General features: G+C 52.9%; 1 protein-coding gene across 1 annotated transcript in view; it reads left to right on the forward strand.

Annotated features, from left to right (window-relative positions):
- The first annotated feature begins 1002 nt into the window (after window positions 1–1002).
- CORO2B (coronin 2B) overlaps window positions 1003–26650 on the forward strand; it is a 149590-nt gene continuing 123942 nt past the window's right edge. Inside the window, exon 1 of the mRNA XM_069595488.1 lies at window positions 1003–1697. Coding sequence (XP_069451589.1) covers window positions 1683–1697 — 15 coding nt within the window. The 5' untranslated portion in view covers window positions 1003–1682. The remainder of the gene's footprint in view (window positions 1698–26650) is intronic.

Genomic DNA, 26650 nt, shown 5'->3' on the forward strand with positions numbered 1-26650 from the left:
AGTTGAAAATGACTTCTGTTTAAGTGTTGGCTTTGTCACTGTGTGATCTTGGGGAGGTCCCCGCCCCTCTCTGAGACTGTTCACTCATCAGCAAACCGAGAATGGTCATTCCTTACTCATACTATTGCGTTAGGGATCACAGGAGAAAATGTAAATAAAAGTAGCAGGATGATCCACAAAGAGCTCTACAGATGCCGATTATTATTGCTGCTCTAAACTGTGGGCTCGGTGAAGGCAGGCATCCGATCTCCTCTCTGTTCCTCCAGCGCCTTCTACAGAGCAGGTGCGCATTCCTTTGTGGAGAACGTCGTGTATTTGATTGAATTGTATAATCGCCAGGAGCAGAAAACGAACACTTCCGGGCGTAGGGGGAGGTTGTGATGCGTGGCAGATCCGCCCGCCTCCATCTCCGCTAATCCTCCCCTCCTCAGTTTCAGTAGTTTGGGATCTGCCGAAACCGGTTCTGCTCAGGTGATCAGGAGGACTTCTTTCAGAAGACTTGCAGGGACACCTTCAGGTGGTTGTACCTCAAGTCCCTGAAGCAGCTCCAGAGTATGGTGGGAGGGAACCAGGTCAGGATTAGTTCACCGCAGAGGACGCACCTGTGTTCCCCCAGAGCAGCGCTAAGCCCGAGGGTCGTACGGACACACCTGGGGCTAGGCTCGCCTGTCTCTAGAACGCAGCTTTTATAACCCGGGCTTCGGTACAGAGCTCAGAGCTCGCGGCGACGTGGAAAGAGCGGGCTCCCAGAGAAATGCCAGCCCGGCTGCACGCCAGTTGTCTCAGTCACTTCCGACCCTGACCCTCAGTTTCCTCCTCTGTAAAACTGGCTACGAGCCCCCGCTGCGGGAACGAGACTGAAACGGGTGCTGGGGCCGCCTCATCCTGCGCCCCTCGGTGCCGGGGTCTGCGCGAGGCAGGGGTGCAGGCTGAGTCCCGGCGGGCGGCTGCCACGCCCCTCTCAGCCAGCCGCTCGGCCCTCCCCGCCCGCCTGCCGACTCTGCGAACCTCCAGGGGGCGAGCCTGGCGGTCGTTTCGGCCCGCGCGGCGCCTCGGCCATCGAGCGTGTGACTTCGCCAGCGGCCCGGGGCCAACGGGGCACGCAGAGCCCGGGTCGCCGCCCATCCCCCGCCCTAGCTGGCAGGTGCCAGGACCCAGCCTCGCCCGGCCGCCAGGCGGCCGCGGGCCTGAAGGGGTTAAGGCCGCGGGCCTGGGCCCCGGCCCCGGGCTTGGCGAGCCGCTGTGCCCGGCGGCCGCGACCGATCCCGGAGGCGCGGGGCACGGCGGCTGGCGGGCGGGCGTGCGTTTCCTCCTCCTTCCGCCTCCTCCTTTGTAGCGAGTTCCCGGCCCCTCTTCCTCCCCCCGCCCCCCAGCCTGGGCCCTCTCCCTCGCTCCCTTTCTTCCTGCCTCGCCTTCCTGCGGCGAAGGAGGCTCATCTATTATAAATGCACATTCGGGGCTGACATCAGCGACGAGCGGCGGGCGAGCGCTGACGAGCGGTCCCTGCGCGCTGCCCGCCCGGAGCGCGGCCCCCAGGCTCGGCTGAGCCTCCCGCGGGGCGCGGGGAGCGCGCGGAGCCGCTCCGGAACCCCTTCCAGCCGCCGCCCGGAGCCCCCGGGCGGACCCCGGCCGCCGCCCCCGCACGCCGCGCCCGCGGCCCCGCACCGCCCCGGAGTTTCTGCATGACCGTCACAAAGGTAGGCGCCCCTGGCCCGCCGCGCCCGGGACCCGCCGGCGCTGGGAGCCCCCGGCCTGGGCTGCGGAGGGCGCGGGGATGTGGGCGTGGAGGGGGGGCGCTGGGTCGGGAAGGTGTGCCTCTCTCGCTGCCGCAGTCGCTCGAGCCCCTCGGCCCCCAGGACTGCGGAGGGAAGTGGGAGGATATCGCTTTGGCAGTAACTGTCGTTTGGGCAGGATCCCTCTCGCCGGCTCAACTCCAGGACTGCATTTTTAACCCTCGTTTAGGATGCTGCATTTTTAACCCCAGGAGAACAGTGTCGGGGAGCTCAGTGGTGTCCCCCCTCCTCCCCGTTGGAGCGCACCGCGGGGAGTGTCGCTGGCACGGACCGACGCTGGGCAGTGGGTGTGGGAATGGACTTGCCGCCCTGAGGAGGCCCGCAGAGGTGAAAGCCCACCCCACCTGCCGGCCTCTGCTGCCCATCCCAGGAACTCGGGCCTGACTTCAAAAGCAGTCTGTGGGCGCTCCCCAATCCCGGGAGTTGCTACCAGGGATGGGAAAGATTCTGGAGTGGCCAACTTGAAGATGTGGGGAAGAGCTGTGGCGGGGTAAGGAGGGGCGGCGCTCATTCTGGCAGCTCCAGTGTTGGGGGAGAGTTCTTGGACCTCATCTTAGGGGCCCAGGCTTACAGGAGACATTTTGGGAGCTTCCTTGCTGTGGGAAAGAAAGAGTTAAGTGGGAAGCAGACCTGGATAGTGGAAAGTGCCCAGGGTTTAGGAGACCTGCCATTCACTCCCCAGCTCTGTCCAGACCCCCTGGGTGACCTTGGCTGGGCCCTCTGCTTTGACCCTCAGTTTCCTCCTGGAGTGTGAGCATAGGAAAGATAATTTGAACGCTGGGTTTGGTGACCAGCAATTATTAAGAACCAGTAAGATCAAGGGTGTGAACCCACACTTTTCAGAGAGCTCAGTCAGGGTAAGGAGATCACAGCCTGGCCTTGGTGAGCCATGTACCCAAGGCCAGACTCCACCAGCTGCCCACCTGGCTCTCATAATTAGAGAGTTGGAGGTCAAAGTGGGAAGGGCAACTTGTTTGTGGCCAGAGCAGCACACCAGATGGTGGGTCAGCCTGGAAGCAATGGGAGAAGTGGTTCTAGCTCCATCTGATGCCCCCCAAGATCTGCTATAAGACAGCACGTTCAATCAGGGTCTTTGGGCTCAATTCCAGAATTGGAACTTGGAAACATCGTGGGAAGATGAACTTGGGGGCTGAAGGGGTGCCTTAGCTCTGGCTGCGGCTGGCAGGGCTGCTGCGACCCACAGAGGGCAGGATGCTTAGTGTTTTGAAATGATACAAATGCTATTTAGCTGGGAAGGATTACTGTCATTAACAGTGTTATTGTCAAAGAGGTAAGCAGGTTAGAGTAAAAGAGTTATGGATGGGCCTGGATGAGAGATAAAGGATGAGAGATTTGTAATAACAGCCCTGAGATTTGATTCAGTGTCTCCCCTGTACGTGAGCTTAGGCAGCCTTCCCAGGAGACCTGCAAGGAAGGTGTGTTCAGGCCCCCTTTAATGGAGGAAGAAACTGAGGCTCAGAGAGGTAGAGTAACTTGCCTGAGGTCACACAGTGAGTAAGTAGGTGAGCTGGGATTTGCCCTCAGGCCTGTTTCAGTCTCTAGGCTGTGATCTTTCCACTACCCTGCACCTTGGAGACTGGATGATTCCAGTGGTAGAGGGCCACTACTTGGAGACCTGGGCCCTGGGGTGGGGAGTGCGTGAAGAGTACCTGTCTTTTCAACCCATTGGCAGCCCTGGCCTCTTGGTATCCAGTGATTATTCACTAATGTGCCCCCTTCCCCCACCATCCCCCATCAAATCCCTCTGTGTCTTGCTCTTCTAACAAATGTGGCATCGGTTTAAGCTGGCTCAGAGGATTAAATAAAATCCCCACCTTAACCCTATCTACTCTTCCCTTGCCAGCCCTTCATAGACTGCAGGTTTTCCAGTAGGGAGGAGCAAGAGGCCTGCAGGGGAGGGGCCTGGGGGGCAGGTTGAGGGCGGGGCAGGCCTGAAAGCCTGTTGGTAAAGGCTCCTCTCTGAGTTTGAGAAGGAACCAGAGTGTTCTGGGAGTCTGAAGGCCTGGCCTCTAGTCCTAAATAAGTCACTAACAGGCTGTGTGACCTTGGACCAGTCACTTCCATCTCTAGGCCTCTGTTTTCTCATCTGTGAAATGCAGAATTGGTTCCACCTTCTGCGAGGATTTGGGACAACTTCAGCTCTGGCAAGAAGTCAGCTCTGATGGAGACCAGGAAGCTCTTTGTTCTCTGAAGTTGGTCTGGTTACAAGACAGATATGAAGAAGAACCCTAAAGAGAGTCTGGGAAGTGGGATCACACTTACAAGCTGTGGGTGGTAGGCAGGGGAGGGAATGGATTAGAGGGTGAGACCCCAGCTCCTGCTGCCTTTACGCAAAGAATCACCACTTTGGGCAAGCCCAGCTTCTTGGACGCTTGCTTGGAGCTCTTGGGTCAGATCCCTGGAGGGCAGATCCTCAAGGCCAGGGTTTGGTGTGCACTGTAGGAGATGATAGGAAAGCAGAGACAAGGAAGCATGACGGCTTGTTGCCATGTTTTCAGTAGCACTTCCTTGGGGGAGGGCCCTCTGTTTTCCGTTTGCCACCGTCCCTCTGGTACCTACCCCAGTCCCCCTTCTTTGTGGGGCAAAGCAGATGAGGTTGCATATAAAGCCTGAGGGTTTTCTGGAAAGGCTTCTGCTCTAACACACTAGAGACACAGAGCCATGCAGATTTTGGGTTGTGACCGTCTAGCCAGATGACATTTTTTTCCTGAGTATGATGTTTTAAACTATATTTTATGGTGTGTATTTTAGTAAGCTGTCTTAGTTTCTTTATGTACTAACAAGAAAGGAAGAAAAAAGAAGAGAAAGCAGAGGGAAGGACCAGATGCAGTTTCCCCGGCTGCAGATGTCCACAGGAGGTCAAGGCCCCGCCTCCTCCTGGTTGTGGTCCAGTATCCTTCCATAGGCAGGTCAGGGGTGACAGTGAAGGCAGCCCTCCTAGGAACAAGACAGTTTCATTCCAGATGACTTTATTTTTTGAGTCCTTGTGCCTGATTTTTAGCATTTTTCTGTTCCTGTTCCATTTCAGTCATATACCTGACTTAGCATAGAGCAGTCCTTCTCTGCTTCTAAATATCTGTTTCTAGACTGCCTTTGGCTGGAAAAATGGAACAAAATATATTAGAATTGTATGTAGAATTTGGTCAATGGGCTGTAAGAAAAGTCTTTGAGCTCTGTGTTGGCCTCTACAACCTCCTTCTCATTGCTCAGAGGTCCTTTGGAGTGCTTTCCCGGCATTTATCTGTGATGTGACCAGAGTTGGGGCTTCTGGGTAAGGAAGGTGGTGGCTTCTATTGGCTAGGTGGCCTTGTTCCCAGGTGCCTTGTTAAGTTAGGTGCCACTAAGCTTAGTGCTTTCCAAATTCCCTAGGCTGGCTCAGGGAGCCAGTGGCCCAAGGACAAAGTGCCCTGAGTGGCAGGAATGCCTACCGTCCCTCAGAGTGACTTAGGAGAAGGAATGTGGGCAAAGAGAGGACCCTGGATGCTGGTGCTGAGCGGTAGATTCCAAGTCCACGAGCAGGATTGTCAGCTGCACCCTGGCCGCCAGACCTGCAGGTTCGCCTCCCCTCTCCTGTCCCACCCTCACAGAGCTCACTGCGTGGAGCCCCTGGCTTCTGCTGGGAAAGACTGAAGGCCGAAGGAGAAAGGGGTGAAAGAGGATGAGGTGGTTGGATGGCATCACCAACTCAGCAGAAATGAGTGAGCAAACTCCAGGAAATAGTGAAGGACAGGGAAGCCTGGTGCGCTGCAGTCCATGGGAGCGTAAAGAGTCGGAAATGACTTAGCATCTGAACGACACAAACAACATGTCTCTAGGCCCCTGTAGAGAGCCTTATAGGAGAACAGAATATATCATCGCGTTCTCTCCCTTGACAAATGAAGGAACCTAGGCCCACGGAGCAGAACCGTGATTTCCTTAGAGTCACTCAGCAAGTGTGACATTAGAGGGCTGAAACTTGGGTTCTCCTGACTCCTGGTCAGTGCTCTTTCTGCCCAGCTGCCCAGTGAGGGGGACTTCAGGCCACCCTAGTGGGGGTGGGTGTTTTACCCCCACTACATTGCCCCAGCCTGGGCTGCTAGTATCTGGGTTTCCTTCTGCTGGACAGCTTGTCCCTTTTTTGGGTCCAGGTGAATGGAGCCTGGGGTCAGGATGGGGAAGAGGGAATTACAAGCCCTTCTGCTTCAACTCACTGACCCACATCCAGTCCATGTAGGATGCTGGAGCCCCAGTATCCCACTTCCCAGCACCTTTTTCCTATCTGACTCTTACTGCAAGAAGAGATGAGAGAACCTCAGTTAAAAGGCCAAGAGGTACCGGTGTAACTGAAAGTGGGATCTGGCTGCTCACTGCTCAATAGCCATTAAAGAGGCCGGGTTGGTGGAAAGGAAAGTTTGCTTTATTTTGGATGCTGGCAACTGGTGAGGTGGGGGTGGGCAGATAGGGTGAACACCTGTCCAAAGGCCGACTTCCCCCATCCCCAACACCCAGTGGGGTAGAGCTTTTATAGGCCGAAGGAGGGAGCTGCGCATAGAAACAGCACAGTCAGCTCTGATAGTCATCTTGAAATTAGTCATTGGTGGTCTGACCAGCGTCATCTTGATTGTTTTAAGTACAGTTAGTCTTCAGCTCCAGGGTCGGTTTGTTCCTATTTCCTTGAGGCCAGTTTTGGAATTGTGGCAGCTTATGTCCTGGCTGCAGGGTGGTCATCACGTAGTTAACTTCTCCAGCTGGTGGGAGTTTCAGTATCCATAAGACGATTCACAGGCTATGGCTCAGAATATTATCGATAGCTCCTGAGAAGGAACTACAGGTCCTTGGCTATGCTTAATATCGAAGCTATTATTATTTGCTCTCCTTTGGCTGTTTTCCTTTGTTTCTGCATATTCTTACTTCTCTGGTGAGACTTCTTCTTTGAAGTTTTTCCACAGACAAAAGGCAGGCCGAGGACATGAAGGGCAAGGACCATAGGGTCCTGCCCCATTTCACCAGCAGAGACCCAGCTCCCAGACTCTTGGGGTGGGATGGGGGGGGGGTGGGATTCTGCCTTCTGTACACCTCACACGCTCACTATACTGCCTCCTTCCTTGCAATTCTTTTTGCAGATCACTGGCATCCTCATGCAGAAGGAATCTAGGTAACATTTACTCATTTGTCCAGCCCTCTGAGCTCCTGCTGTGGGCCAAGCCCTGTTACGCACTGGGCTCAAGAGAATATATAGCTGCAGCCCCTGCTGTCCAGGGCCTTTGAAGAGATGGGTGTGTAAGGAGGTATCATAGAGACCTGGGTTAGGAGCATCAGGGTCCAGTGGACACAAGCTGGGTCTTGACTGCCCGTCCTTAATGCTTGCTTAGTAAATGCAGGCTCTTCCCTTCCTTGCCGTCTATCCCTCTCTCTCTACAAAAGCTCTGCTGAGTTACTCTCTTCCTGAGTGTGCCCAGAGGCCCTGTTTTCTCATGGCTGAGGGTGTTGCCACCTTGTCACCCATGGCATCACCCAGAGGCCTCAGGGCAGGGTGTGAGGCTCCCCAGGGCCCCCAGAATCACCCTACAGCCTGCCAAGGCTGTGGAGTCAGCACCGACATGGGCTTGGTTGGTTTGCGTGTGTGGACGCTGGCCGGACCAGCGGCCTGGCAGCGTCAGGCCCTGGCAGCCCAGCCATGGAGTGAGTTTTTCCACTTCTCTCCCAGGTTGGCCAGCCTGGAGCAGACATGGCCTCAGCCGCCGCTGGCTCCTGGCACTGGGGCGGCCCAGATTCTGATTTGGATGTGCTGGCCACAGGATTTGTCTGGTGTCCAGGAGATGAGGGAATGTGCAAATTCCCTCTGTGCCCAACCCCCTCTCCTTCCCTCTCCTCCTGCTCAGCTCGTTCAGTTCCCTTCCTTTCCCTGCCCGTGGACCCCACAGGCCCCGGCCTGAGCTGCCTGCAGCCTGGGAAGCTCAGAGCAGCTGGCACGGGGCAGGCCTGGCCAGGGATGGACAGATGCAAATCCGGTGGTTTCCACATGAAAAGACGCTGTTTAGAATGAGCCTCTCCTTTGTGGGCCTGGAGTGTGGGACCAGCTGCGAAGGAGACACAAGTAGGGTGGTGGTGGGGGGGGGGAATGGGGCGGAGCTGTCACCGCTCTTCCTCTCTCCTTCCTCCCTGCCCCCTGCAGAGGCCCCTGGAGGGACTTGGTAATTGGTTTCTGGCTGACACCCTCCTTCCAATTAATTAACACAGTGATGGGAGGTGCCCAGGTTTCCTCAGAGCAGTCCTGTTTGCAGAATACAAGCATGGGTTACTGCTGTGCATTGCTTTGCCCGTCCCATGGTGGGAGGCTTCTCCCTGTTTACAGATGAATAAACAGAGTCTGTGAGAAAAGAGACCACACCCTAAGTCACAGAGCTTATGTGGGTCAGAGCCGGGATGCACACCCGGATCTTCTGACTCTAAGCTAGAACCTGCTCGATCCAATCACATAATGGTCCGTAACATGTGAAGACACAATCACCATCATGACAAGAATAACAGGTATTAAGCAGGCTTTGGGCAGGCATGATTGCAGTTACTCTGTGCACCACGAGATTGAGTCCATTATTGGATGACCCCATTTTTCAGATGAGGAAATTGAGGTTCAATGAGGATAATTGAATTGTTCAAGATTGAAGGTTTAGTGGGTAGGGGAGCAGGGATCTGTACCTGGGCTGCCTCACTCCAGAGCACACATTCCTGTAACTTCCAGGCCTCTCCTACTGGGGCTCCATCATATTCTGCACCTTCTACCCCCAAAGCACAGGGCTCCTGTCTGTGTCTGTGGCCCTGCCATGGAGGTGTGCTTGCCTTGAGGGTGACACTCATGGGTGTGTCATGCTTAAACTTCCCTGTGGCCTTTGCTGGAGCTGGGAACCATGTGTTTGATTGGCGGAAGGCTGCTGGGTAAGAAGGACATCTGGGCATGGTGACTGGCATTGGATAGGGCTGCTTATTGGTAGGGCAGCCAGCCCAGTGGCAAAACAGAGACAGAGCCTTCTCCATTTCTATGAAGCTAGCTTTGCATAGGGAACACAGGTCTGTGATTCAGGCCTGCAGCCCTTACCAGAAGCAGCCTTCTCTTGAGATGGCTTTTGATACCCAGAGAGTGCCTAAGAGTGCCAGCTTTAGAGTCAGACAGATGGCACTGTTTTATTTACTTGCTGTGTGTTCTTGGGCGAGTTGCCTAACCTCTCTGAACATCTGCTTCCCCATCCATTAATTGGGATTGATAATAGTAGTACTTAAAAGGATTATTATAAAGATTAAAAGAGCTGATCTGTGTGAAGCATTTACCACATGCCTGGCAGTTGTTGTCAGCTATTAACGTCAGGCAGACAGAAAATTAAACAAATGCTGACAATGAGTGTCCTGGGGTGTTATGAAATGAGCAGGGAACTCTGGGAATAGTAACAGTGGGCCTGACCTAGTCAGGGGGCTCAGGAGGGGCTGTTAGCTGAATCACGTAGGCTGAGTAGGAGGTAGCAGGTGACATACATGGGGAGTGGAGGAGAGAGAACCAGCAGATGGCTAGAGTCAAAAACAGTTCTTCAGGGTTGCTTCCTGCATGCCAGGCATGGGTGAAGGCTCAGCCCAGCTCATTTAATCATCAGAGAGACTTCATGGTCTAGATCACTGTGATTATTTCTACTTTACAGATGAGGAAACAGACACAGGCTAAATAAGCTGCAAAAGGTCACCCATTGAGGCGGAATAGAGACTCTGGCTTCCTGACCTTGATACTCTTCTTCTTCCTCTCTGCGCCTTGAAGATGCCTTATCCCACTTCTTTTCCTTTCTTTCCACATGCCTTGCAGGGGACCAGGGAGCGAACTTACGCACCCTGCATGGGAAGCACAGAGCCCTAGTCACTGGACTGCTAGGGAAGTCCCTCCCTGGGCAACTTCTTAAACTGACCTGAGGGGTGTGGAAGTGCCACATGCAATTGCCCAGCCCTCTGCTGCCCTCCCAGGGCCTCCCAGGCCCCCTAAGGGAGGGCAGTGCCCCTCCTGGCTAGCAGGCAGCTCTGGGGAGGGGTCATTTATTTTTTTCAAAAGGAAACTTTGCTCTGGCAGAAAAATTTCCACCTTACATTTTTACTGGGCCTGATTATGACCACTTTTGTTCTTTAAATCGTTCTAATTATCTGGGTGTGCATTGGTCTTTAAAGTAAATCCACAGGAACAGAGCCAGAATTTTTAATGTTCAAAGTCTATTGAGTGTTTGCATTTTGGTTTTTGCCCTGCCCGAACTCAGAGAAGGTGACATTCACCATAGGCTTGAACTTGCCCCGAGTGAGACAGATGGTGACAAGGTGGGAGGCTCTGGCTGCCCAGAGGTGGGAATATGGGGAGGCTGCCTCTGGGTGGTGCTCACACTAATCCCTGGGAAGAAGCCCCCATGCTCAGGGTTTAACTCCCAAGCCATCTGAGGTCATTGGTCCAGGCCTCTGCCTCCATGAACTTCACACTTTCTAGGAATATGAGAATGACTCCTAATCTTAATAAATATGAATTTATTATTAGGCTGTTCCTAGCCTTTCACCAGTTGGTAAATCCCCGCTTTCAAGGAATTGACAGTGAAATAAACAACAGAAGTAGCTAACCCTTTTAGGGTGCTTAGTTTATGTCCCAAGCACATAAAAAGTCTTTCATATGTATTTATTCATTTAATCTTCCTGATTATCTCTGAGCTCTGTGCTATCATCATTTCCATTTCTATAGCAGCAGAAACAGGCCCACAGAGGGCAGGGAGGTAATTTACTAGGGTTCCAAAGCTGGAAAGGGTTGAGCCTGCCTCCTAGTCTTCTGTTTTGCCTCTCAATCAGGCTGGAATGACCCCAAAACATGGGGCCAGAGCAGGGGGCCTGAAGGCAGAAGGCCCAGCCCTTGCTCTTGCCTCCTTTCTTGACTGTGTGACCTTGGACCAGTCCCTCAGAATCTCCGAGCCTCTATTTTCTCATCTTTGAAAATGGAATTAGGACTCAACCTTACTAGGATGCTGTAATGTGTAAGTGAAGCTCTCATAGATGTCATGCATAGGGTTGTTTATTGTTGTGTCTGATACGATCTCTCTCCTGTCCCCCGCATTACCAGCATTTCATGGCCTTCAGAGTTTGGCAGTTCCTTCCAATAGATAACCCAATTCTCCCCTGCTGTCCTGGCTTCAGAATTGATTCAAGGACTTCCCTGCTGGTCCAGTGGCTAAGCCTCTGTGCTCCCAGTTCAAGGGGCTTAGGTTCAATTGCTGGTCAGGAAACTAGATCCCATATGCTGCAACCAAAGGTCCCGCATGCCACAATGAAGATCACACATGCCGCAACTAAGACCTAGCTCAGCCAAATAAATATAAATAAATAAATAAATTTCTAAAAGATTTGATTCCTACTCTGCTGGTGTGAAAGAGCCAAGTTTATTTCTTCCAGACAGCCTCTGTTTTCACTTCCATCAGGCTAGTTGGGTACAGATAAAAAGTTGTTTTTCTCTCTTCCTGTTCTGATTTTTTTGGCTGTTTTGATATGCCTGGGACAAATAATCTGGCTGTAAAAATTGGGTGTCCTGCTTTCATTTGAAAAGTAAGCCAAATAAAGCATCCGTACCTTGATCTGTATCATCCTGGCTCCCTGCAGGTCTGAGCTCACTGTGGAAGGCAGGGGAGTATGGGTCCCAGAACACAGTCCTGGCTTGGTCTCTGGGCAGAGAGACCCCATCCCATCCCCAGTGGCACGTGACCTTGACCTTGGCTCTAGGCTCATCCTTATTTCCTTGTGGCTCAGGTTGCTCTTCTGGGTTTAGGGAAAGGAGTATGTTCTAGTAGCATGAAGCATTTATACCAAACAGTTTAAGCACTTTAAGTGTGATTTCAGAACTAACAGCTTTATGATCTGGCAGAGTTTCTAAGACATGGAACAGCTAAAAACAAAAGTGTTGGTGGGTGGGGACAAAAGGATTTAATTCCTGGGTTTTTTTTTCCTTCAACTTAAGGAAGATAATACTGTTGCTGCCTGCCCTGCTGACTTTCAGGTGAAAGATCAGGTTGCAGGAATGCTTGGGGAAATTTGGGATTCTGAGAAATTTGGAATTCTGGGAAAGGGGATTTCTGTATATCTGAAGGACCATCTGATAAGTTTTTATTATCACAAATCTGTCCTCTAAAGCCCAGGGGTCTACCTTCCTGCCTTAGTCATTATTATATCAGAGGACAAACTAATAAAATTATTGTGCATGAGTCTCTTTCAGGACCTGAGTTGTCCTGTTAAACTGGGCTTTCCAGGGTCCACAAGTGCAAGTGTTAGCTGCTCAGTCGTGTCTGACTCTTAGCGACCCCATGAAATGGAGCCTGACAGGTCTGTGCATGGGGTTTCCCAGCCAAGAATACTGGAGCGGGTTGCCGTTTCCTTCTCCAGGGGATCTTCCTGGCCCAGGGATCGAACCCAGGCGTCCTGCATTGCAGGCAGATTCTTTACCTTCTGAGCCTCGAGGGTCTAAACCACGTTCATTTCTCTGTCCCAGGAGCTCCTGTAGCAGCCAGTCTCCACCGCACCAGATGCCAATAAAAGCTTAACATGCTATGTCGTTTGCTGATTGTTTTAGGAAGATGAACCTTGACTCAATTGTGAGCTTGCTGAAATCAGGGATTACACTTGATTCTTTTTAGTACCTTTCACAGTGCTCATCCAAGGGCTATCTATGCACATTAGAAAAGATGTGATATAGACTTTGGGGTACCTGGTGTAAAGGTACAAGATTGGGCAGAATTTGAAACAATCCTAGACAGTTCCCTGGTTATTGCTGCTGGACTAAATCTTTACTCCTATAGATCCACACACTGCTAGAGCTGGAAGGAAATCTAAAGGGATGAAATGGACTCCTCCATTACAGAGGAGAAAATTGAGGCCCCAGAAGGTTTACCCAAAGGGGCAGGCTCAGGTTGGATGAGCTTCAGTACAGTGGGTTTTTCTAGGCTTCAACTAGAAATCAGGCCAAGGACTGATTGAACAGTGGGCATGGGGGAAAATTCCAGAAAGGAGACTTTGCGAACTTAGTCTAGCTGGCAAGGGGCACCTGAATGGAAAAGCTTGGCTTCCCGAGTAACCAACCAGGAGTGGCTGGCCCCAGGGCCGACTCATGGCCGTGGCAGAAGGAGTGACTTCTGAGGCTCTTGCTGCTGGGCTGTGGGGCTGTAATTACCCAGATCTGGTGGCCCATGTGTCCTTTATGCCAGGCCGCCACCTTCGCCTGCACACTCTCCCCCTTGGAAGCCGGCCCTCCTGGCATGCAGGGCTGCAAGCAATCTTTCTCTCCTTTGTTTCTCTGAAACCATTAGAAGGGCCTCTGGGTTGGGAGTCTGGGTTGCTAAGAGCTTTCCTCTGGCCAGACCTTATCACTGGCTTGAGAAGTCTCCAGACAAAGTTTTCCCTGGAACTCTCACTTGGAGGGAGGGAGGGAAGGAGGAAGGGAGAGTGGGTGGAGGGAAGGAGAGTGGGGCTCAGGAGCCACAAACAAAGCCGCCCCTCTGCAGGCCCCAGAGGGCCAGAGTGCTGAGTCTGGCTGAGGGAGCAGCGAGCCCTGTGGGCCTTTGCTGTAGAGAAGCAGCGGGAGGGGCGCTGCTCTGCTGAGCTACCACTCCTGTGGCCAGCGCACATCCGTTCCCTCCCGTTCCTGCCCTTTCCCTCTCCCCCTATCCCCGCCTTACAGGAGGGGAAACTGAGCCTCAGAGAGGGTGGCCCTCGCGCTGGTGCACACAGCAGGGAAGCTGGGATCTGAACCTGGTACGTCTGATTACAGAGCCCCGTGGACACACAGAAACCGAGCACGCTGTATGGTTGCTTTTTAAAGAAGACCCTCCCAATCACCATGCCCAGAAGCCTCTATAGAACTCTGTGCCGCTGGGCCTTTGAGATGTTATTAAAATGGAACTTCCCCTGGGAAGGGTAATGCCTCAGCTTGCTGATAGCAAGACCCTAAGTACTAAGGCTCAGGAGAGGACTTCCCTGGTGGTCCAGTAGTTAAAGGAGTCCGCCTGCCAATGCAGGGGACACGGGTTTGATCCCTGGTCTGGGAAGATTCCTCATGCCATCGGGAAACTAAGTCTGTGTGCCGCCACTACTGAGCCTGTGCTCTAGAGCCCGGGCTCTGCAACAAGAGAAGCCACTGCAATGAGAAGCCCAGGCACCGCAGTGAAGAGTAGCCCCCACTCTCTGCAAAAGAGAAAGCCTGTGTGCAGCAACAAAGACCCAGCATGGCCAGAGGTAAATAAATAAATTTTAGAAAAAGACTCAGGAGTGGTTCCTGAAGGGGGAAGGCAAGGCGGGGGAGAGCCGATTACCATGAACCAGTTTTGCCCAGGGAACAGGAGTGGAGAGGATGACCAACCTTATTCTGTGCACCTCTCCACCCTGGCTTCCCTGCTCCCCTGACCACTGACCACACTCCCCACCCCTCACCGTTAATGCAGGTAAAATGAGGCATTGGATTCATTTAGAAAACATTTGCTGATCACCTGAGTACCAGGGCCAAAGTGCCAGGAACTGAGCACGCAGGAATAAACTCAGGCTGCCCCTCCTCGAGGGAGGTCAGTCTCATGGAGCAGATGGTGGCTCAGAAGGACACATGGCTGCAGAGATAAGGGGAAAGAGGCTGGTGTGGGGGGAGCAGAGATGTGTGCACACACCTCTGAAGCCATGGGGATGGTGCGGGGGTCAAGAAGGTTGCTGGAGGAAGAGGTCTCATCTCAGTCATCAAGGATGAGTTAAGCAGAGGCAGGTGAAAAGGAGAGGAAGGCATCCCAGATGTGGACACAGGCTTGGAGAGAGCTGCGGGTTTGGCTCATTCCAAGAGAGACAAGAGTTGGATGCTGCTTGGTAGGAAAGGGTAGGACGGCGGGTGATGAACAGACTGGGCGGCAGGAGAAGCCAGGGGAGCAGAGCTGCCCAGCCAAGGAAGGTGAGCTTCACCCTGATGGTGCTAGGAGCCCCCAGAGGGTTTTGAGCAGGGGAGTGACATGGTTCAACTTGCACTTCAGAAGGTCCCGCCCAACCCATGTTGTCCCGGAGGCATTTCAGTGATTGGAGATTCACAAAGTTCATGTGTCATGAGGTAGGAGTGAAAGTTACAGGCCCTCAGCCCAGAGTTCCAGCTGGCATCTCCCTGTACCTGGGTGAGTACTACATGTGCCCCTCTCTTTCCCAGGGAGATGCCCCTGGCTGGGACCACTGTAGGTTACTGGCCTTTCCCATCTGCCTAGGGCTGCCAGAGAGGTTGGATCTGAGCTTGAGAAGATGGAGTGAGGGTGGTGGAGCAGAGGGGCCCAAAGCCTCTTTCTAGGAATATGTGCGTTTGGCCTGATGAACAGACCTCTGAAATGCGATTTTGGAGCCCCCTGCTTAATTAAGCCCCAGCTCTGACACTGTATGACCTTGGGTCGATCCCCTCTGGTTGGGACTCAGTTTTCCCAAACTAGCTTAGGGGAGTGTCACCTGGTCCAAGTCCAGGTGCAAGAGTGAGCCTACAGGTGTGCTCATGCGCAGAACTAGGCCCTGTGGCTACTCAGCCTGCCTCCCCCAGCTTTCCCAGACCCTGCAGCCAGAGCCTCCTCCTGAGCTGTGTTCTCCAGCACACACATACATGCACACACACCTCACTCCAGACTGCCAGGGCTTGTGGCAAGTTTATGAAATTCAGAGGTTGAGGACCAGAGTTGGAGTCTCAGCTCTGCCACCAGCTTGCTCTGTGTCTCGGAGCAAGTCCCTCAGCCTATCTGAGCTTTTGTATCTGCCCCCTCCCATTTGGTATAAATATCAGCCCTCTGCACACAATGAAGGGAACTGTATGAGTCAGCCTCTTCCTTGTCTCTTTAATACACCCTCCCCTGTGCTGCTTCTGCCAGATAGCCCTTCTTCTTTTTTTTTTTTTTTTTTTTTTTGGCCACAGTACATTGCATATAGGATTTTAGTTCCCTGACCACGGATTGAACCTGTGCTGCTTGCATTGGAAGCACAGTCTTAACCACTGTACCACCAGGAAAGTCCAAGAGAGTCCTTCTTTGATGAAAATTCTATCTAGTTTTGAGTGCTACGCTGGTTGGGGATGAGGTGTAGAATTAACGGGGATAGGGCACAAGAGAACCTTCTGAAATGGTAGTTAGGTGAATGTGTAAAACATTTTCAAGCTGAACACTTCAGATTTTCGTACTGTAGGCATGTTGGATATATTTAAATATGTGAATGTTAAAATATTAATGCTTGGTTTTATTATATAAAATATTCTATTTATTAATAATAAAACATTAATAGTTAATACATTTACTTTCTAATGGAAAAAAGATCCATTCTCAGCTTTCTGGTTCAAGCTCCATCTCTCTCCATCCATTCATATATTCACTCAGTCTACAAATATTTGCTTGGGCCCCAGGCAGCCCAGGCTTGCAGAGGTGAAGGGCACGCAGATGCACGCACTGTCTTGGGAGCTCGGAGGTGCAGAACCATCAGCGGCTCCTTGTTGTCATTAGCGGCGATTCTCCATGCTGGCTGCAGATCACCTGGGGAGGTTTATATGCTTTTCCTCAGGGTCAGTATCAACAGGTGTGGGACCTGTGCAGTGCCTGATTTAATGTTCTGTTGCTCCTGTTGAAATTCTTTATAATTTTTCATCAAGAGGACCAGATTACATAGTTGGTCCTCCCTACTCCCCTACCCCTAGAACAACAGAATCGGATTCTCTGGGAGTTAGGGTCTGGGCATCAAGATTTCTTCAGAGCTGAGTGTCCTGCTAGAGGAGACCTATCCAGATTCAGCTCTCATCCTCAGACGCCTGGCTGAAACAGAAGCTAGAGCCTGGCTCTATAGACACTTGTAACTGAATTGAAATGATAAGCCCTCACACGTGAGCGTGTCACAGGAGCCGTCCCCGGGGAGGCAGTGTGGGCGGCGAGCCACGACGGAGCTCGGGGGAGCGGCGGGGTCACCGTAGGGCGGGATGATCCAGAAGGGCTTCACGGAGGAGTCGGCAGGGGCACCACCGTGAGAAGGGCGAGAGAAGAGGACGGGAGAGGAGAGAAGGCACAGGCAGCACAGCGGTTAGGCGGTTAGGCGAGGGAAAGACTCGAGGGGGAAAGGAGGAGCCGGGTTAACTGGAGCGCACAGTGAGACTCGGGTCGGGGGGCTGGGGTGGGGCGAGACTGGGAGCACAGGAAATGACGGTCTGAGAAGTCAGAATCCTGTCAGCGATGGGGAGCCGCTGAATGTTCCGGGTCCAAGAATAATGTCCTCCGTGAACATTTGAATCAATAAACAAAAGGACTTTGGGGAAGTCTTAAGGGGAGCCTGGCCTGCTAAGTGGCCGCCGTCTCCAGCTGGACTGTGATTCACCTGCTCCGAGAGGCTCTGCATCCCCATCCCCGTAGGTGGTGCCTGTCTGTGTGGAACCCCATGTCCCCTGTGGTGTGGTCTTGGGCAGCAGTGATTGACGTGTCCCCCAAAACAACAGATTCTGAGCAAAGGAACGGCAAACAGCGAGGGGAGGAATTTCTAGGAATGGCAGACAGTGAGGGGAGGGGCGTTTCTGGTAAAAACTGGGCTCTGCTCTCCAGCTCCCTTCAGGTTCCCTGACCCAGGTGAAGAGCCCCTGTAGGAAGGTGGCTGTCCCCACCATCTTGCCTTTCCCATGGCCTGGAGGACACTGTAATCCCTGGGGATGGTTTGACGGTCCTGCCTGGGATAGAGGAGCCCCCATTTCTGAGTGGCCAGTAGATCAAACACAGATCTGTTTGTTTCTTAAGTCTCCTGAAATATTTATGGAGAAAAATGAGAAAGGGTCTCTGTTTATTTAATGCATCCTCCAGGGAAGAAGTCACAGGGAATAGGCCGCTTCCCGATTCTGAGAACCAGTGAGCAGAGATGGAATTTCTTGGGGTTTGAAGCCAGACTGTGTACTTGCAGAAGAAGGTGGGGTAGGATTTCTGGAGGTGATGAAGCCCTCTCAATCTCCCGCCTCCAGCCCAAGAAAGCCCTTCAGCACTTGCTTTCCTGGTGATTCCAAATAACAGCTGAAATCTCAGCCTAGTTTTTATTCTGGGCTTTGCCTCAACATGCTGTGTGACCTTATGCAAGCTGCTTAACCTCTCTGGGGTTATCAATCCTATTTGGCCCTTGACAGTGTTTGGAGAGTCAGATGAGCTGTGGAGTGGGCTTGCTCTGAAGCAGTGAAGAGGTAGAAAGGGGTGTAGAGAGCATTGTGCTGTGTTAAAGTCCCAGCTATTCAGTGTTCCAGGCCAGAGAGCTGGCCAGGAGCAGGACTGAGGGCCATTGGTGGCCTCAGCTGTGGCCCATGGGGTCAGGCTAGCGGGAGGGCTCTAGGACCCAGGCCCATCCTTTGGCCCCCTCCCCCCTTCCTCCTTCAGCTCAGCCCTGCTGTCCCACATCCCTGAGAATGCTGGCAGGATTTCCTCCCAGGAAAGGGACGGGGGTGTCCGGTTTACATCCCCTGGGAGTTGCAGGCAGCAATTCCCCCTGACAGTGGGACCGGCCTTGTCTTCAGATGTGGAAGTCTGTGGCTCCGTGCCCGAGCCTCGTGGCTGGTCTCAGATTATCTGCTGTCCACACTCAGGGAACCTGGATCCCTGCCCTTAGTTTGGCCCCTGAGGCTGGGCTTCTGTTCTCAGCTCTGGGGCTGGCTTGTTGTTCTGTCTCCCATGGTGGACTTTGTAAAGAGATAGTAGTTAATAACAGTTCTTATCATTAGAACAATCTGAATCTTACTGCAAATGACCATCCACTAAGCACCTGATCATGCCAGGCACTGTGTGGGCTGGGGGTGCACAGAAGGGACCCATCTCCCCAGCCTTTAAGGAAGCTGACTTCTGCCTGGGAGGCAGACACAGACACTGAAGGAGCCCTTGGGGCAGTGCTGAAAGCCACGGAGCCTGGGAGACTGGACAAGGCTTCCGAGGGGAGGTGGTGTTCGAGTCTGACTTTGAAGGTTGAGTAAGATTTGGGAAAGGGTGCAGGAGGGGAGGCGCAGCACGAATACAAACAAGGCACGCTTACTCCTGAGATGTTCGAGAGCTTCCAGGTTGTCCAGGGAGGTTGGAGCATGGAGGGTCAGGAGCTGGGAAGGTGGGGAGGGGAGGCAAAGCTGGAGGCCATGGTGAGTTGTGCATGAGTTGCGCATGGGAAAGAGACGTGATTGAGTCCTTAGATTCCACAACAGTAAACATCCATTAAGCATGTACTGTGCCAGCCACCGTTCTAGATGGTAGGACACATCCACAAAGGTGAACAAAACAGAAAAAAGTCCCTGCCCTCAGGGGACTGGCCCTGGAGGGCGGGGACACAGGACAGAATGCAAATACAGAAATATTAGGGTGTCAGGTGGTAGTCAATGCTATGATGAAAAGTGCAGTGGGGTCAGGGGGCAAGGTGATGGGAGGGACTGCTTTAGACAGAGCAGCTCTGACAAGGGGACATGAGGGCCCAGGGTGGAAGGAGGGGAGGAGGAGCCACGTGGAATCTGGGAAGATCTTTCTGGCTGAGAGAACAGAGAGTTCCTAGGCTCTGAGGGGGCTTCCCTGGTGGCTCAGACGGTAAAGAATCAGCCTGCAATGTGGGAGACCTGGGTTCGATCCTTGGGTTGGGAAGATTCCCTGGAGGAGGGCATGCAACCCGCTCTTGTATTCTTGCCTGGAGAATCCCTGTGGACAGAGGAACCTGGCAGGCTACAGTCCTTGAGGTCTCAAAGAGTTGGACACGACTGAGCAACTAAGCACAGCACAGGCTCTGAGGAGGGGCTGCCCTCCACTCAAGGCATAGCTGTGAGGCTTTTGTCTAGGAAAGTGTGACGGGGGAGGTCAGAAAGGGCGAAGCTGGGCCTGGGCCCCCCCGAGTCCTGCTGCCTCCCTCCTGCTGGCATGGGCTTCCTGCTCACTGTTGCTTGCTGACTGACTAAATGAGAGTGATCACTCAGGGGAGGATGGACAGGACAGGGAAAGGCTGAAGTCTGGGCAATGGTGAGGGTCTGAACCGGGGCCGAGACAGTGGGAACGGGAAGAGGAATCTCCAGGCCTTGGCGGCTGGTTATGAGGAGAGGAAGACAGCCAGGGTGTTCCTGAAGCGCCCCCAGAGAAGTGCTGGTTCACAAGTCCATGGGCATCACCCTGGTGGGCTTCCCACACCCCTCCCCTGGGTCACCTGAGCCAGCTTAGCCTTGATCTGGGGCTTGTGAAGCGAAACCAGAGCTTCCCATTGCTCCTGACCTCTCAAGGGTGCTCTAAATTGGGCCGCATCCTCCTGAGGGGCCGGCAGGACTTGGCGGAAGTCCTCAGGGGACCACCCTCCCCTGCCAGCCCCACCTCCCCTCCAACCTCATTAGTATTTTGAGCAGAAGCGTTTATTTATTTTTTCCTGCGGGGAATTGGTGTCCAGCTCACTTCAAATTGAGTAAAACCAAAGAGTAGTTAAGAGGCCCTGCCTTCCCGGGTCAGGGAGGACTGACTGAGCAAAGTGGTACTGATGCTTTACCGGCTGCTGGGCGCGTCTCTTCTGGGTTGGCCCAGGTCCGAGTGGCAAGGGAGATGCTGTAGGACTGGAGTTCACCAGTAACAGAATATTAAGGAGAGATGTTTGTTTAGTGCCAACCATGATCCAGGGTCTGTGCTGTTTTAGGTGCATATTATATCATCCTTTCAACAGTCTGTGAGGTGCAGGGATGGGGGCAGAGGGGCAGGTGCTACTGTTATGTCCGTTTTGTGGATGAGGATACTGAAGCTCAGAGGGGTTAAGTAATATGCCCAAGATCACACACTTGTAAACTGAGACAGAGCCAAGATTCTGTCCCATCCTTCATGCAGCCCAGAGCCATCCCTCTAACTGCCTGGCTCTGTAGTCCCTCAGAAGCATTGCATTTTACCAATAGCTTCTCCCCGAATTGTTTCCGTCCCATTTAAAGAAAAGGACCAAACAAAAAGCCCTTTCGTTGCTATGGAACACAGAGGCCTCTTCAGAGTCACTGAGGTGACCCAGGACAGAGAGGGGCACGGGCCAACATTCCGTCCCGGCTCTGATGTGGTCCCTGCTCCTCCCCTGGGGGCCCAAGACCCTTGGAGGCCATTGTGATGGTCCAAGCAAGAGGCCTGAGCCGGCCAAGTGGAACAGTGAGGGCTGGAGGGGAGACAGGACTCGAGGTGAGGTTCTGGAGCTTGTTGAGTCCCTGGAGGCTCCTGAGAGGTGGAAGTCAGTGGGGGAGCAGGGGTGCCTGAGAAACCCAGGAGGAGGCCGCTCCGGTCAGCAGTTCTGTGTCCCAGGTCCAGCCCCCCTCAACGAGACCATCTCCCTTGTTCCCCTGTTCCCCAGCCTTGGCTCGGACAGCATTTTCGGATTTAGAAAATCGGATCTCTCAGAGGCTGAAGCTCAGTGCTTTGGGCTCTGTGGGCAGCCCTGGGAGAAGAGGGGTGGCAGCCAGCCGGAATTGGGGAACTGAGCTGGGTTCCTGGCCAGAGATTGGAAGCGGGGTTGGAGGAGAGAGACAGAGAACCAACAGGAAGCTTTGCCATCTCTGCTTCTTTATTATGCAGGGTCAGTGATTTTTGCTAATGGCAACCTCCTGGGAAAAATATTGATCCAAAGGTCGTAATCCAGGAGAGCTGTATTAGAGAAAGCTCCTACTTTCTCAGGAGAGTAGCCTTGCCTTCTAAATAGCCTGAACCTTCAAGAATCTCGGAGAGCTTGGTACCCTATAGAGAAAGTCCCTGGTAAGCATTCCTCCCTGGAGCCTGCCACACCTGGGTTGCCCCTCTCTGCAGCTGTCTTCTCTCCCCAAATCCTTCCTCCCTACTTCTGATCCTACAGCAAACTATAACTCTCCCCTCTCCCTTCCCCTATCTCTGCTGGGCACCAAGGGGCTGGTCTGTGTTTAGAACACTGAGGGGTTTGTGCAGGAGACTTGTCAGAAAAGAGTTTTGATTCTGACCAAAACTTCTGATGGCCTGGAAGGGTGATGCTGCTAGAGGAAAGCTGATAGGGATGAAAGCTGGGCTGCCTCGCTGGGAGCCTGTCCTGGGTTCAGGCCCAAAGAGGGGCTGGGGCTGCCCTGGATTAGGAGAGTGTGGAATGGGGTCCCATCAAGCTGGGTAGCAGTATTCTTTAGCTTCCCCCTGCCCTGACCCTGCCCTTCAGCCATGCTGGTCTGCTAGCTGCCCCAAACTCAACTTGTGCTTTTCTGCTCTGTCTCTACTCAAAAGATCTCTTGATCCCTGCTTTCAAGGCCCAGCCAAAATGTCACCTACTCCAGGAAGCCTTCTCTGATCTCTCCTCAAGGCCCAGCCAAAATGTCACCTACTCCAGGAAGCCTTCTCTGATCTCTCCTTACTCCAGACTCCATTCTTCTCATGTCACTGCTGTGTTGAAATGGTTCTGGCAACACACCCTGTCTCCCCTGCCAGAGGGTAAGCCCTGTGCCCTGAGTGAGGAGTAGCATGTGGTGCCCCAAACCCCATGATGTGTTTCTCGTGCCTGGCCCCGTGTATGTTCCAGTAGAGAATTTTGAATGACGTATCTTATGTTTTGCATGGATATGAGGGTCTCTTCTGTGCGTGCAGCACAGCTACAGCCATGTGAGATGTGTTTGTTGGCAAATTTATCAGAGGATGCAGAATAAAGCCTCCCAAACCTGTCCCCTGAAGGGCTGGGGACAGATATGGAAAGCTTATTTTTCCTTTCTCCCATCCCCCAGTGCTGCTCAGACAGAGGCTGTGCTGTCCTTGAAGGATTCTAAAGGAAGGGAAGTGCTCCCCAGTGCCTCCCAGACCTCCTGCCCAAGAGAGGCAATGGCCTGGTGACCTTGTGACAGGAGTGTGCTCTCCCGGGGCTCTGCTGTCCCCTGGGAGGCTGCCATATGCTTTCCGGACGTCCGGGTCTCATTATGCTCCAACTCAAAAATTCATCTTGTCTAATTGTGCTCGAGGCCTGAGTGAATCCAGGAACTATTAGCCTGGCTCTGTGGGCTGGGGATCACCATGGCAACAGAGGATGCGTCCTAATGAACTGCATCCTTGGAGACCGGCTCAAGGGTCCCCCTCCCTCCTCTCTGTGTGGATTGCTGCTGTCCCTGCTGCTTGGCAGGGGCCCCTCCAGAAAGGACCTGGACTGAGGAGAGGTGATGGAAGCAGCCTCTGCAGGAGCTGCCCAGCCCCCTGTGGTGTGGTCCCTAATTCCTCGCAGTGCTGCAGGGATAAAATATACTCACACATGATCCTCACACCTGGCCAGACTCAATACAGGCCAGGGGTTTCCCTTCCCCCACAAACACCTTTCATCTAAAATATACACACACACACACACACACACACACACAATTCCAGTGGTTTAAGTGCTGTTTGCTTTGCAAATCTTTCTAAAATGTGGAGGTTACACTTCCCCTTGGTGGCCTGACTCAAATGCCACCTCCTCCAGGAGGCCTTCCTGGAATGTCTGCGTCTCTCCCAGCCCTGTTTTGCCACTGTGCTTGGTTTGTGCCTCTGGGATGTTTTTCAGCACAGTCTGCCCAGAAGTGGGCTTAGCCAAGTACATACCCGCTTTGCTTTATGCCAGGTGACAAGCTTCTCTAACACAGTAAGCCCCCACCCACCTGGGAGGAAGGTCAGCTTGAAGGAGAAAGGGGTCTTTGCTAGCAGCCTTTGTCTGCCTTCAATCCCACCCCAGGGCTCAGATCGGGGAGCTTCTCTGTTGATGTGGCTCCCAGGACCTTCAGAGACCCACCTGCCTCTGTAACTGTGGGTAGTGGCCCCAGGCCAGGCACTTTGCCTTCCCCACCTGAGGAGGAAGGAAGGGGATCCCCTAAAACTGGGCCTGTGGGGGAAGGAGTGGGAAAGGAAAGAAGACTTGAGGAAATGAAAAGAGTAACAAGGGTCAGCCCTGGCCCGGCCCTCAGCCCCCAGGCCCCTGGCACTGCCATCTCTGGGCCTGGTCACCCACAGGAAAGTTGTTTTATGTGGGAGGAGGGTTGGGAGGCAGAGATGCAAACCCAGCAATTTCTCCACATCCACCCCACCTCCTTCTCAGCTGTCCTGCTGATTCTCAATCTTCAGAAATGACCTGGAGAGAGAGGAATGGGTAGGGAGGAGGCTGCCGGTCTGACTTTTAATTAAAAGGGACAGGACACCTCCCAGCCAGCCTGTAAGGCAGTGGCGCTCGTGATGTGTGTGGGTCTCCACTGAGGAGACTGGGGTGGTGTGCAGGTATGTGGGTGTGTGGACAGCTGGCTGACAGAAGAGATCTGAGCATCTATCCAGAAGGCTGAGTTTTCTCTTTGCTCCTCCATATCCACTCCCTCTAGTGCAGCAAACATTCTTGAGCATCTGCTGTGTGCCAGTCCCTGTGGCAGGCCCTGGACACGCAGGAATGGACGAGATACAGGCCCTGGCCTCCGTGACTGGGCGGGGAGGGTGGGCACCGAGGGGTTGAGGGGCCTGCCTCTCACTGGACCCTTTCATTCAGCCAGCACCCCTGAGCTCTGCCTGGGTGCTGCCTTTGAGAAGGTCCTGAAGATGAAGTGGTGAGTGTGGTAGAGGCCCAGGTCTGCGTGAAGCTTTAAGCCAAGGGTGATATGGGGGTGGGGCAGCTATTACAGGCTGCAGGTAGCACATGGGTTGGGAGGGTTAGGCACCCCGGGGAGGAGCAACTAATGCAGCCCAGGGACTTCGAGGGCACTGATGCAGAGGCCAGGAGGAGGATTTGGCCAAGCAGACAGTTAGGAAGAATGACCAAAGTTAACAGCGACATGGCCCAGGCAAAGGCCCGGAAGAGAGAGGCAAAGGCTTTGCGGAATAGAAAGAAATTGAGCATGGTGAGGCCTAAGTGTGTCATTGTGGGGCCAAAGCCAAGGAGGCCATCAGCATCCAATTTGCAAGGACCGTGGCCTTGATTTGAGGGCAGGGAGCAAATATGCACTGTGCAAGGGAATGATATCAGGTTTAGATGTTACAAAGGCCACTCTGGCAAGCATTTTTGTGTGTGTGATTAAAAAATTAAAATAGTTTCAGGTTTTTTTTTTTTTTTTTTTCATTTAAGGCCACTTGGTGCTGTGGAAGGGAATAAGGGAAGGGAAGGAAAGTGTTGGAGTAATTGAGGTATTTGGCCCAAATTAGGGTCTGACCCCAGGCACACACATGCGTTGTACTCAGATGGTTTCTCTTTTTAATTGATGTAGTGGTGTATAGTTGATTTACAGTGTTTCCAGTGTTCAGCAGAGTGATTCCATTATACATAAATATCTATTCTTTTTCAGATTCTTTTCCATTACGGTGGTGGTTTAGTTGCTAAGTCCTGTCCGGTTCTTGCAACCCCATGGACTATGACCCTCCAAGCTCCTCTGTCCTTGGGATTTCCCAGGTGAAATACTGGAGTTGACTGCCAATTCCTTCTCCAGGGGATCTTCCTAACCCAGGGATCAAACCCAGATCTCCTGCATTGCAGGCAGTCTCCTGCATAGCAGGCGGACTCTATACTGACTGAGCCACCAAGGAAGCCCATTTTCCATTATAGTAACTACAGATACAGAGTATAGTTCCCTGTGCTCTATACTGCATCTTTGTTCAAAGTTTATCCATTGTACCTAGATGTTTTATTCGCCTTGTTATAGGAATTTCAGGCCACTAAGAAGAAGAAGAGTGAAAAGGGCTCCCACTGCCCTTTGTAATATGTCTTTAATCCCTGCCTATCCCTCTCATGAGGCTTCTCAGGTGGCTCAGTGGTAAAGAATTCACCTTCCAATCCACCTTGCCCACCTATCCCTGGGTCGGCAAGATCCCCTGAAGAAGGAAATGGCAACCCACTCCAGTATTCTTGCCTGGGAAATCCCATGGACAGAGGAGCCTGGTGGGCTACAGTCCATGGGGTCACAAAGAGTTGGACATGACTTAGAGATTTAACAGCAACAACATCCCTCTCATGTACCAAGTTAAATAGGATCCAGCTGTCACCTCCGCGGTTCCCAGGGCTCTGGTAGCCCCAGTTGGTGGGGGTCCCACTGTTGTGTCTGCTGAGGTTTCCCCTCCTTTGCCCCTCCTGGGGGAATGATGGTGGCTGTGAGCTTCATGGTTCTCTGCTTCAGTGAAGGGAGATTTGGTGAGGTAAGCACAGCCCACCTTCTCCCTCTCTGAGAACATCAGGAAGCAGTTCCTTTCTGTTTTCTAATAGAAATGCTTCATGCAAGCAAACCTGTTTTGTGGGCAAAAGGGACTGCTTGTACAAGTCTTATGAGCACACGTTTATTTTCCTTGTTGGGATATGCATAATTTTATTTTCTGGGAGGTAACACACAGCCTTGCGATCCCTTGCCTAGAAACAGCTGGCTGTCCCATTGGATTAACACCATCTGTTTCCTCTGAGCAGGAAGGTGTTAAGGAACCCCGGCCCAGGCTGGGTTTGGGGCAGGAGGTGAGAGCTGTCAGAAGGCCTGGGGTTAGGGAGTACAATGGGAGAGAGAAGTGGGAAGGTCGGCCTTATTAGAACACAGAGTTGTCACTGTATCCTGTCCACCATTGACATCCCAGGGCTAACACAGGGCCTGGCTCCTAGTACGTGATTCCTAAACTAGTTGGTGGACGACAGAGTGAATGCATGAGTTGGATGAATGAATGGGGTGGTGGGCACAGATGAGTAAAGGTTGCCTGCAACCTCCAAATAATCGTAAGCTGGTCAGCAAAAGCTTGCTCATTGACAGTGCTAACATGCAGTGTGACGGCAGCAGAGCCTGCATGGAGGATGAGCTGCGGGGCAGTGCAGGGTCATCTGGAAGATGTCAGGAGTCTGTGTCTCTCAGGACAGTGAGGTATTGT

Source organism: Ovis canadensis, chromosome 7 (genome assembly GCF_042477335.2).
Source record: "Ovis canadensis isolate MfBH-ARS-UI-01 breed Bighorn chromosome 7, ARS-UI_OviCan_v2, whole genome shotgun sequence".
Lineage (NCBI taxonomy): Eukaryota > Metazoa > Chordata > Mammalia > Artiodactyla > Bovidae > Ovis > Ovis canadensis.